This window comes from Aedes albopictus, chromosome 3, assembly GCF_035046485.1.
Source record: "Aedes albopictus strain Foshan chromosome 3, AalbF5, whole genome shotgun sequence".
Lineage (NCBI taxonomy): Eukaryota > Metazoa > Arthropoda > Insecta > Diptera > Culicidae > Aedes > Aedes albopictus.
In genome coordinates, this window is record NC_085138.1 from 222152957 (window position 1) to 222166091 (window position 13135).

Sequence of the window (13135 nt, forward strand, 5' to 3'; positions counted from 1 at the left end):
CCGGTCCGTTTAGCGACCGGCAGCGAGAAAGGCGCACTTTCGCAACCGCCGCGCGTCGCACGCATTTGGAGGTAGCGGCGCAATACCAGCGTAGGATGCGGTAAGAATAGCATTCTGTTTTACCAAGCCGTCCGTCGACCGCCACACCGTCGCTTCTGTTTTGTCGACGGCATTGATGAGCAGCTGAAAGGTACCGTGAGTAGACAAACCCAATTAACCATGCGCATGTGTTGAAAACTCCACACAACTAACCGAGCTCGGAAAAAGTGATGGTTCTTGTCGATCAATGTCGATAGAATCAGATTAGAGTAGGAACCAATTTAAAATCGCACACACAGTAGGGAAAGCTGTAGGAAACCAATAAGTAGCATGGAAAGGAACATGCGTTAATAAACCTAGGTTATCAAATTGAATAAATGTTTCGTTAGTTTTTTCGTTACGTTCAAATGCTGTATTTTTGTAAAATGTTAGTGCTTTCCCTGTAACAGTTTTTGGTCTTCGAGATTTCTCACGTTCGCGTCGTTCTACCTGTTTTTTAGTTATTTTTGTACGCCAGGGTAGACTGCCTGGGAAATCAGTCTCTCCACTCACGTGTCCGAAGCTAACAGGAAAATTTGAATTGGTGAGTTCTTCCAATGATGATACTCGTGAGTGGTGTCTTTGTGAGTTGGTAGAACGACGGTTAGCATCAACCATATTTTGAGAATCGCTTAAGGCGCCCTCTATAAGTGAGATATCTCGATTAGCCGTACTTTTGAGTTTTCTGTATCGTCCCTAAATCGCTATTTGGTCTCTTATAAAACAAACCCGCCCTGAGGTTGGGTTTCTTGCCGGGCAAACATAACTCGACAGACGGTCCTCTTCGGAGGTGGCGCTTAAGCCGTCTGTTTTCGGAGCCAGGGAACGAAGCAGAAGACGGGAAAACTCTTAGCCGCAATTTGCGTGCTACAACAGGATGGCCGCTTCATTCACACCACTTCAAATGTCTCATTTGTTTTAAATCACATTTTGTTATTTTTGTACTATTTACAGTGTTCAACAAGCTTTTCAATAATTAAGACCTGGTTTTTGTTCCATTTTTATCTTCAGTTACGGAGGAAATTTCTGAATGGATCCTCAAAAACTTTCTTTAATTATTTTCGGAAAACACTGAAGAAACCTCCAAAAATTTTTTGGGAAGTTCTTGGAAGTACCTTCGGAAGAACATCTGGTGAAATCCTCGAAGAAGTTTTCAGAGAAATCTTAGGACAAATTTCTGTACAAAAGAACACAGGGATTTCTTGAAAAAATCTTTGCCAAATTCTATGCAGAATTCTGGAGGAGTTTTTCAAGGAATCTTCGTAAAAAAAAAGTCGTGAAAGATTCCGTTGAACAAACAAACTCTGAGAAATTTCTAGAAAAAAAAAATGGGGTAATTTATGGAGTAGTTGATGACGGAATTCTTAAAGACATTTTTAAAGAAATCTGACGAAGGTTGTGTGGAAGAATTATTGAAGAAATTTCTAAAAAAATCCTCGGTGAAATCCCTGGAGTAAACATAGAAGGAATTTCTATCTAAGTCGTTAGAGAAATCGATTGAAGAATTTTAAGAAAAATCTTGCAGGAATATCTGGCGGAAGTCCTGAAGGCATCATCAGAGTAAGTTCTAAAGAAATTCTAATAAAGTTATGAAGGAATTTTTGTCGAAATTCTTGAATCTATGAGGGATAAATCTTCGGAGAAATCATCACAAAGGTTCCAAAGGAATTGCAAAAATGTATAAAATATTTTGCAAAACTTCATACACTTGTAGCACATTTTCAACAGTCTCAGTGCTGAAAAATCAAATAAAATACAAGTCATCAACTCCGATCAACGACCAAAATTACACATGCATAATCATGTGTTGATTTCGAAACCGTGCTCCAAAAAAAAGGACAGTTTTTAAATTACAGCTGGAAAACGGAACTCATTGTTCAAAAATATAGAAATTACTAAAATTAAAATAGGGTGACGAAGGGTATTATCGGCAGGTTTGTTCTTTTCGTCATGGGGGGATTTTGTGGGCCAAATTACCTGGAAACACCCCCAATGACGAAGAGAACAAAACTGCCTAAAATACGTTAGTTCCCCTATCTTGCGTTATAGTGAACCAATTTAAAATCTTTTAGCATGACCTGAAGAGCACTGAATACCTATAATTTTTTTCGATCATTTGAAAACAGTTTTAAGTCAGAGTGATGGAACTATTATTTGCGGGATTGTGCGATAAAGAGCATATTTTTGTATGAAAACTAGCTGACCTGGCAAACATCGTGCTGCCTTTTCACATGAAGTTATATAGAAAAATGCCCAACCGATTATCAAATTTATCTAAACATTTGAATCTTATGACATTTACATATTTCAACAACAACTGCAGGGTCATCTTCAGTTTGGCGTACTTGACACGACTAAAAAAAGCAAAAGTTAAAAAATTCAAAGCAATATCAGGATATAATTTGGTTTTGCTTTGTCGTTTTACCATATTTTTACAAATATGAGACAATTGATCGAATGGCAGAAAACATACTCAGTATAATCAATTGCCTTATCTTAGCTTATTGAAATAATCCGCTCTCCCTCGATTATTACCCTGACAATGAATTCAATGTCGCCCATAAACTTACATGTTTTATCCGCCGTATTTTTGCCTTTGACAAGGTGGTCTTGCGAGTGCACGTCCGACGTCATAAAAATGATCACCAACCAATAAAAGAGATAATATCTCCGGGGAAGATTCATGGCCACCAGGTTCTGCTGTTCACTTCCACGAAAAAAACAAAACTCACTTCGACTATTTGCTTTTTGAGTCACAACACTTTTAGCACTAACGGTCTTTTTTTTTTGGGTTTTTCTCTATCAGGTCATGATACTCTCGCCGATTATTTTTTCTTCATTCACCATTGCACGCCGTTTGCCTATTTAATTAACACCGTCGTCAAAATCCATCAACAGGCTTGATAAATGGTAAATCATTTCCACGCTTATTAGATACCGCCCACTGACTAACCGACCACCTAATCGGGCAATGTCACATTGATGTGCAAAATTGAAATTAGCAAGATTTTGTTTTTTTTTTGTAAATGAGGTAATCCACCATATTGGGGTAGGTTGTCATCGTCGCTTTTTCCTTTTAATAGCTTCCAAGCAACTTTGCAAAGATTTCGAAATATAAAGCTATATCAATCACTTGCATGTTCTCAAGAAGTTAAACACTTAAATTTCAGAATTTCAAAATTATTGAAAATAAGTCTATTAAATGACATAAACAAATAAAACAAGAAATAAGTTTTGAATAAGAAGAAGGTCCGATCCGAGGACCGAAACGTCGGCGAAGATAAGAAATAATCAACACTAAAACCAAAGACTGCCTAAGCCGAAATCCAAAATTGTAAAGTTTTGAATAACTTTTCACTAAAATGTTTGTTTTAGAAGGCAATATGTCAAAAGATGTACGAAATGTCAAAAAGCAACACTCATCAATAAGATATACCTTTTTTGAGAATTATTTTTTTTATTTTGCAGATTTTTTAGCTGAAACTTGGTTGAAAAATATTAAATATAAGAAAAAAAAAGTGTGGCACTCGATTAACCGAACATTTCTATTATCCGGGGTGTTTTTTTCTGTAATTACCCGGGTAAACGAGTCCGACCTGTATTATTATTTTAATGGTCAAGGTGTTAATTAGATTTACGTTGTGTTTGTTGTATGCATTCAACACTCATTTAAATGAAGATGCAGTCCAAAGAAAGCACTATGCCATTTGAATCAACCTTAACATTTGAAACATTCAAAAAGGATGCACTCTGCCAATGAAGCCATAAATTAAAGATTGCAAAAAAACTCAAAATCAGCAAACGTGTTCTGCTTTGGTCCAGTTCGAGCTACTCCGCTGGTTGACCATGAAAGTGAAAGGAAACAGAATTTTGTTTTGACTGAAAAAACAGAAACGAAAACGAAACTACCTCTATATTTCGCCTTTATGCTCCACTTAGCTTTGCTAGACTGTGAGAATCGGTTTCCATTTACCTTGTCTTGAGTTTTCCATCGACTTGTGTAGCACCTAGCTAAATGCTTGTAGCACCTAGCTATATGCTTGTATGTTCTTGAACAAGTGAGCTGTTGAATGCCCAGTCGTGTTCGTAATCGAGCGCGAGGATGTTTTTCAGAACGTCCGCACTGTCTGCACCTAATCAACGAGAAAAGACCGGCCGCCCGTCGTCGTCGCTTGTACGCAGAACATACTCGGCAGTCTAGTCTCGGCGGTTCCGATTCTGCGTCTGCAAATAACTGCGCAAGGACAAATGGTATCTCTGTTATGTTATCTGTCAGATATTGATCTATTATAGACGCTTCCTTTATGAAGGGAAGTGTAGGAAATCAACTCTTTGTATAACTATTCCCATTATTATGTATAGTATAGGCTCCTACTGTTCTATGCTCGCTATTTTTCTATAGAAATCCTGGTTATGGAAACAAATAATATCGAAACATTTCCGTTTTCGTGTTTATATACTAGACATATAAATCTTTATTGGCATTCGAGGTTGAAACTGGTTTGTAGCTCACACTCCAGGCAGTTCCTAATTGAATCAGTGATATTTTATTATTACTCTGGAATCTTAAAATGCAGCATGAGTCTGGACAGACCCAAATACCGAAACCGAAACATAATCGATTTCAAATCATCAACCTTGTATGGAAAGTCGAAAAAAATTCCGCTCTACTGTATTTTTTTTTCCTTCGCGTTTTCGAACTCAGGGCATGATTCTACACCAAAAACGATCATCAGCTTACCGAGTTCAAAATTCTGTAAACTAGTGTTATCAACAATATATTGATACTTAATACGACGTTTTAAAATGTAATATTTTTTCACTACGCATAAAGTTATACCGGTTTGACACTTTCACCCATGTAGAGAAAAATAAGTCAAAATTAGAATACCACACAAATTTTTGATTTAATGTGTTTTTTTTTTAACCCAATTAGACTCTGATACCGTGATTTCGGGTGAAATTGATCACTTTTCACAGTTTTTGGCTCCTCATTTTTGAATAGTTATCGTTATGGTCAAATTCAATGCTTTAAAACAAGTACGACCACGAGTTGCATCAGTCAATGAGATTGAAACTTTTACTGCAAATCATTTTATTGCAATAAATATCATTTAAATTAAAAAATCAGAAAATTTGGTTTCGGGGTGAAATTGATCAGTCAGTGAAATGTCTTTGTAAGTGCTGAAAATAAATTTTTCATCTGAATTAACCACCACAGAATGCGAAAACTTTTGTGAAACTTATACAAGTTTAGTAAATTCTTAATTATTTAAGTTTGATAAATCTAAAATGCCTAAAAGTATGCAATTTTCATACTTAACAAGTAATTACTTTAGCAAAAGTACAATTTTATGCATAAAGATCAATATTTATAGCACTTTTGATGACGAAATCAGGTTTAGCGAACACTTGGCAGCTATAAACATGCATTCGAATATTTATTCCATGTGCGATACAGCTACGGTTACAAAAGTTTGAAAGCGTACTTGAAATTCGCCAAACACGCAGTTTCGGAAAATATTAAATTTAATACAGAAATATGTGACTAATTAGTTGTAAAACATGTAAACTTATCATTCAATAACCCATGAACCAGATGATGATCATTTTCTATAAATCATTTTAAGTTCGAAGCTTTATTTTTGACAAATAAAAATTGTCCTCACGTCGATCAATTTCACCCACTGATCAATTTCACCCGAAAAGAGATGAACCAGCCTAGGGCTGAAAATCTCTATAATAAAGAAATAATAATAATAATAATTTCACCCGAAATCACGGTATATCTTATTGTAGATACAGGGGATAGACAAAATGATCGGGAAAGGCAAAATTTCCACTTTTTAAAAAATGTTCTACTAGCTGTAACTTTTCGAAAAGTGCATCAAATATTCTCAAATTTTTACTGTAAGTTCATCAACTAGATGTGTATCAGTGGTCCAAAATTAGAAAAGATCGGGCCATTCTCCACGAAGTTATAAAGATTCTTGTAAAAGGTAAAATTATTCGATAGCCAACATTGAGCTGTTATATCTCCGGATTCAAAGAACCGAATGCAATGAAATTTTGACCATCTATGACTTATATAATGAGCTATGAAAAACCATTGACTTAACTTAATATTTTTAACACGGAAGAAAATTATAACAATTAGATTATTTTTCTAATAAAACACCAAATTATTCAAAATATCAACATTGTTTCAAAATTCAAGATGCAAATTAAAGTTCATTTAATTTCCCTCTAATTGACTTATATATAAATGTGTTTTGAAGGAAAGTAACAACATAGCCACCAATAAATTGAAAAAGTAATAGAATGCATATTAAAAATAGACCAATTTACTAAAAAATCGTTAAAAAATTAAAATCGCTATAATTTTGTCTCTAGTTAAAAATTTCAAGTTAAGTCAAATGTTTTCCAGAGTTCATTATATAAATCATAAATGGTTAAAATTTCATTTCAATCGGTTCATTAAATCCGGAGATAGAACAGCTCAAAGTTGGCTATTGGATAATTTTACCCTTTTCAAGAATCTTTATAACTTCATGGAGAATGGCCCAATCTTTTCCAAATTTGAACCACTGATGCACAACTAGTTGATAAACTCACAGTAAAAATTTGAGAATATTTGATGCACTTTTCGAAAAGTTACAGCTAGTTGAATATCTTTTGAAAAGTGAAAGTTTTGCTTGACCCGATCATTTTGTCTATCCCCTGTATCTTAGAACAGAAATAGAAAATCTTTGGATCAAAATCAAAACTAAAATTAAATGGCATTTTTTCGAGAAATATCCAAAAAGTGTCAATTCATCATAACTTATTTCAACGTTGCAAAAGTATCTATGTTTTAAAAACATTAAAGCATTATTGAGTTGCTGATATATGTTCAAAATTTCATTCAATTCGGTTCACTGGTTTCCGAAATATAACAGTTAAAAAAAATAGTTGTCTTAAAAATAGTGTTTTATTAGAACGGTTCTGGTTTCGCGAAAGATTAACCAATCGAGTGCAATCGAGCTCAAGTTTGTGCCAATGATCCACATATAATAGTTTGACAAACAGTTAAAATTTGAGAATGTTTGATGCACTCCTTGAAAAATAACAGCTTGTTAACCTATTTTGTGAGAAAAAAAAAGATGCCTATCCCAAAAATTTTGCCCAGCAAAACATCGTTTTCCCGAAAGTAAAAAAAAAATAAGTCGAATTAACCACTACGTAGTTAATAGATGCCACCATGGAAGTGCAAAATTCCCAAATTAGGCGTAACCTATTTTATAAATGCTCTCTAATATAGAGGCGAATGCCGCATTGCGGTAAAACCTCTTAAAAAAAAAAATGCTCTCTAATTGTAACAAAAGAAAAGGTAAACAAAACCACTACATATGTTATGAATGACTCAATACTGTTTGTCGCCGAAAGCGTGATCCAGTGTTCAAAAGATAAGAATTAGATCTTTCGGAACGGTACATATATTAAGCATACTGCGCCATATGTTTGATAAATGGTTAGCTTGTTTGAACGCGTTTTTTATTATTTTATAAAAAGGCGCACTCAAAATTACCTTCTTAATAGGTCCGTAAAAATCTGCCATTTTCCAGTGATTTTTTTAGTATAAAATTATGAGTCATATTCCGAATTCGATCCGAAACGGTACTGCACCACATCTCACAAACGTAAAGCCCCGAACGTTCTTTTAAAAAGTCTTCAACCTTGAACTTCATTGCCATCCGCACTGGATGAAAACTGGTTTTCGGCTTATAACCACCACTCGATGATGTAACACAATCCGGTGACTGCCTGCCGAAATGAAAAGTTGGCCAAAATGTGTATCACCTTCTCCGTCCGATTCAAAACACTTTCGCTCAGCTATTATTTTGCATTCGCCGATCATCGTCTCAACACGATGACGACGCGACGACGATCGAACGGGTTTGATGAGGGATACCCACCGCCGCCGCACCGCACACGTGAATCAAACGTCTCGGCTGCTGACGGACGCATTATAATTGGCCGGTCTCTGTGCATCTTGTGAAGGTCAAGTGGCGGAAACAGGTTATTTTGTTCTCAAATTCGAATTTTACGAAGAGATTCGGGTGTGTGTTTGAAAGCTGAAACTATAGTTAGGCTTTAGCTGAAATGTCGCTGACGACGGTTGGTTTCGCCTGGCCCGAGTAGCAGTTTGATGAACTTGAACGACTGACCAAGAGAGGAACCCGTTGCGATTAAAGCAGTCAATCAAGGGGATTTCCCAGCTGGAGCGTATTATGAAGCGTCAATGGGAAACCCGAGTGGGGATAAATTCCCGATTTTGATTATCTGCATCCAACTAAAATGCATTATGTTGATCAACTTTATATTTTTAATTACCATTTGGAATCAAACATGTCGACCAAACTAAATTAGAATTGTGTGATACGAGTCAATGTCCGATGTGGACTGTTTGTAGTAGGAGGCGAGTAAGATGCTAGTACACAGAGTTAAATATTTGACCAAATGTACACCAATACTCAAACATCTGGTTAGACTCGCTCGAATTTTTATTAGTGTCAAACAGGTGTTGTTCATTCCTTGTCTAATATTTGACCCTGTGTACTCGATGCCTTAGTATTCAACGAGCTCTTCCATTGACTAATAGCTTTCTTCATCATCTGTCCATTTTTGCACAAGTGGGGCGTTATAGGGTTATGACACATTCTACCGTCACGTTACAACATTTTGACACCTTTTTTGTCAGATTTTCCACTATAACTCGTAAATTCGACCGTAAACCCTCAAATATTTTTGCACATTCGGATTCCTTGTGAAATTTCCAATAAGTTTATCTGTGAAACAGTTAGTTCAGAGACGAATGCCCCAGAGGTAAAGTCTCTCTAAACAAAAAAAAAACAGTTAGTTTTAATTGGAAAAGTATGTTTAAAATGGGAATTAGTAGCGTGATGTTACAACGTTGTAACGTCCCGAAAATCTAGGTGGTGTATTCTAGGTGGTATATTGCGCATTCGATATCGGCCCAACTGACGCTGTTGAACGTATTCTTTGAGTCCAGCGTGACGACCGAGCAATAGACGATTCCCGTTCGCTTCTTTTAGAGCGCTATCTCGGCCATTTTGGTTACAGCCCTAATAGCGTACACCGTCGTCGATCGACCCTTCCGGAAGCCAAACTGGTTATCCAAGAGGGCAGAGTCATCGGGTTTCTCGGTATAGACTATCAGCCTCGACAGAATGATTCGTTCCAACAGTTTCCCGGCGGTATCCAAAAGGCAGATAGGTCTTATGCCGACGGGTCGCCAGGTGGCTTCCCGGGTTTGGTCAGTAGAACCAATCTTTGTCTTTCTCACCTCTCCGGACATTCGCCTATGTCTAGGCACATCTGCATAGCCATTCTGAACATGTCAGGGCTAGCCTCGAAGGCCGTCTTGATGCCTGCTGTCGGAATACCGTTCAGTCCAGAAGCCTTGTTCAAGTTAAGCGACTTCGCTGTTGCAATAAACTCGTTGCTTGTTTTCGGGGCCACGATCTTCTGCGGCATCTCGGGGGAGCGTTCTGGAGGAGCTGACACGCCCTTCGTTTTGACCATGACTACTCGGTAGGCATCACCCCAAGGGGTGTTAGCTGCCTGACAGAGATTTTCAAAGCAGGCCTGCTTACATGCCTTAATTTATTTGTTCAGTGCCAGTTCAGTCGCTATGTAGGTCTTACTTAGCTGCATTCTACCCTAATCGGTGCGAGCTCTTTGCATCTTCCTTGTAGCTCTTGCGCGGAGCTCTGCGATTTCTGGACACCACCAGTATACCGGTTTGCGTCCATTTCTGGGTAGGGATCGCCATGGCATTGCGGCTTCGCATGCACGGCTTAGGGTTTCGACTAGATCATCGCGGGATAGATCGTCGGTGTTACCCTCCATACGCAATCTACAAATGCCGGTTATCGAAGCACGAGGCCAGCTATCCCCGTCGATTACCTTCGGGTGTGGCCGTCTTCCTCCGTGTTCTACCCTGTATCGAATTGTCAGATAGTCACTTTGCGTATATCCATCGTCGACCCTTCAGTCCGAGCTAGGGTTCAAACCTGGGCCCAGAAGGTGACATCAGTGATGGACTCTGCACCGTTCCTACTGTAGGATTTTCTGTCGCCTACGTTCGCGACATCCACGTTCAGTCTGGCCATAGCTACGAGTAGAGCCCAGCCTCTTGCGTTAGTCGAGCGACTACCCCAGTCAATCGCCCAGGCGTTGAATTCTCCACCGATGACCAGGGGACTCAATCTCACTAGTGCGCTTGATAATGAATCCAGCATGCACGAGAACTGGTCTAGCGGCCACCTGGGAGGGGCATATCAACTGCAAAAGTAAACCCGTGGTAGTGAATGGGTTGATGCCGATAGTGATTTCGGCGCGCTTCAAATTTAATAAATTTTACTAATTTGAAAAATCATCGTTTTCTGCGCTTCTTTCGACTACACCACGAAATTTTCATATCAATTAATAGTTTTGGAGAGTTTTGCTTCGAAGGTACGTCATACCCCGGCTCCACCCCGCTACCCCGAACGCCTTTACCCAGAAGCCACTACCCCGAAAGCCATTACCCCGAATAGGCCACTACCCCGAAAGCCACTACCCCGAATGGGTCATTACCCCAAAAGCCATTACCCCGAATAGGCCATTACCCCGAAAGCCACTACCCCGAATGGGTCATTACCCCGAAAGCCACAATCCCGAATGGGCCATTACCCCCAATCATCAAGGAGATCACCAAAAACGTGATGGCCGATTAGAAGTTGATGGTTATAAGTTAGAAAACGGTAATCAGTAACTAGTGTATGAATACACTTCTCCACCCTTCCCAGTGGTTAAACTGAACTTATTCAAATGTTTGCCTTCTTTAAACAATGGGCTGTTCTTTTGAGTTTGCAGTGTCCAACCGTGTACTGTTGCAGAGTTGTTTGGCAACTTGTTAATTAATCTATAGACATTTTTCCTTCTTAGTTAGTAGTTCGTCTGTAAAACGACTGTATAACACTCAAACTCGAAAGAACAGCCTCTGATTAAAGGCTGTTCTTTCGAGTTTGAGTGTTATACAGTCGTTTTACAGACGAGCTACTAACTCCATTGTGGATTTGTTCTTCTTTGAATAGTAGGCTGTTCTTTCAAATTAAGTTATTGAAAATTAACTGGCGGCCAAATTGGTCCGATATTTTTTTTCTCTTGAGAATAGGCTGTTCTTCCGAGGCCTGCTCTTCAGTCGATCTATAATTTATTCTAGTGTCGTGCTTCCTTCAAAGAGCAAATAGCTCACTGGAAGCATTGAACGTGTCCGTGTCTTTTTAAATTTATTCGGCCTCAATGTTCATGGCTAAGCTGAAATGTAGCGGTTCAGTTGACATAAAACTCATTATCTTGATTGAGTCTATCAGTATGAATTGGCTGTGGCCCTACTATGATAAATTAGTTCTATACTATTTTCCAGAATGCCCCATTTTTTCGAAAAAATTATTTCAAACAAAACCTTAGGCTTAGATCATTATATTAATAATTTTAGTACATTTAAACATGATCTGATATTGTGTTTCTTATTTTAATTAGTTGTATCAGCTTCCGGAACGTCAAGCCCTAAAATTGTTTTCAAATATTTTCAAGATTTTAGTACTTGCAGTACTTGCAAGGTAAAGCCAGCATCGTTGGACCAAATGTACTTTTTTGACTGGCGATTAAACTGTAACTTTTCTTTTTGTCAAAGGCTGTTTTTCTAGGTGCACCTACATAGTTTAGATTTACTGTATATGAGATTTGCTCTTCTTCAATTTATAAGCTGTTCTTTCTAGTTACATCGTTAATGGGTTGATTGACGACTAATCAATCTATTAATTGTATCTGGTGTTTGTCCTTCTTTGAAAATAAGACTATTCTTTCGACCTATATTGTTACAGAGTTGTTCGGTAGCCTGGTGGTTCATTGGCCCTTGCAGGTTTCTGTATTGAAGCCGTGCATAAACTAGGTACAGTTTCAGAGGAAGTGTGTCTATCCATAGTCTAAGCTCCATGCAATTTTCCAAATTTTTGCATGGACAGAATTATACGACAGGGAGGAGAAGAGGTCTGAGGTGACCGAAATTTGGTCTACGTGGTTTATGAATGGACCCATAGGAGATTTGCCCTTCTTTAATTTATAGGCTGTTCTTTCTAGTTATAACAATGCATACCTTGTGGGCGACCAACCCATTAACCACATTTTTCCTCTGGTTAAGAATGTGTTGTTTTTTTTTTTTCAAGTTACACTGTTATAGAATTTAACTAGGTATCAAACTGTCTATTTCTCCTTAAGAGATTTTCCCTTCTTCTAGGTATAGGCTGTTCTTTCGAGGGCAATTTTTCGATCGGTATTATTTTGATCTAGCCTTATGATCATTTGGCATAGTGATAGTTTGTCCAAATGTCTTTTTGGCCTAATGAGCCAGTATTAACAGCCAGTATTTAACGGACATTTGCTGACAGTTATATCTCATGCAAGATCAGGTCTAATACGCATTCACTTGCGTGCGCAGCTTTTTCTTTTTTCTCGCTCATTCTCTTTGATATACTCAAGAAAAATCAAGATGGAAGAGGCAAAATGCATCCTCTTATATCTCTTTTTCTTTCTCGTGTTTGTTTACGAGAGTGAGTGAGAAAAAAAGAAAAGTTGATTGATTAATTCATTTATCTTTATTATAGAGACTTTCAGCCCAAAGAAAACTTGCGCACCCTTGAGTACGCATAACTCCTTTATGTTGTTTTAAGGTTATTCTTTCAAACAGTATCTTCTGGTATTGAAGCTGTCAGTAATGTTATTGAATTATTTCTTCTTTCAACAATGGCTTCTCTTTCGATATCCTTTACGAAATATATATATGAACCATCATCAGAATAACCCTTTTAAAAATATGCTTTCGGGGTAATGGCGTTCGGGGTAGTGGCCTATTCGGGGTAGTGGCCTATTCGGGGTAGTGGCATTCGGGGTAATGACCCATTCGGGGTAATGGCTTTCGGGGTAATGGCCTATTCGGGGTAATGGCTTT

At 38.0% G+C, this 13135-nt stretch overlaps 2 protein-coding genes across 2 annotated transcripts in view; one reads left to right on the top strand and one right to left on the bottom strand.

The window, feature by feature from the left end:
- LOC109428802 (uncharacterized) overlaps window positions 1-13135 on the top strand; it is a 70959-nt gene that overhangs the window by 24298 nt on the left and 33526 nt on the right. The window lies entirely within an intron of this gene.
- The window catches only part of LOC109424541 (transferrin), a 39991-nt gene that overhangs the window by 24005 nt on the left and 2851 nt on the right, over window positions 1-13135 (bottom strand). The window contains exon 2 of the mRNA XM_029878163.2: window positions 2649-2939. Coding sequence (XP_029734023.2) covers window positions 2649-2763 — 115 coding nt within the window. The 5' untranslated portion in view covers window positions 2764-2939. The remainder of the gene's footprint in view (window positions 1-2648; window positions 2940-13135) is intronic.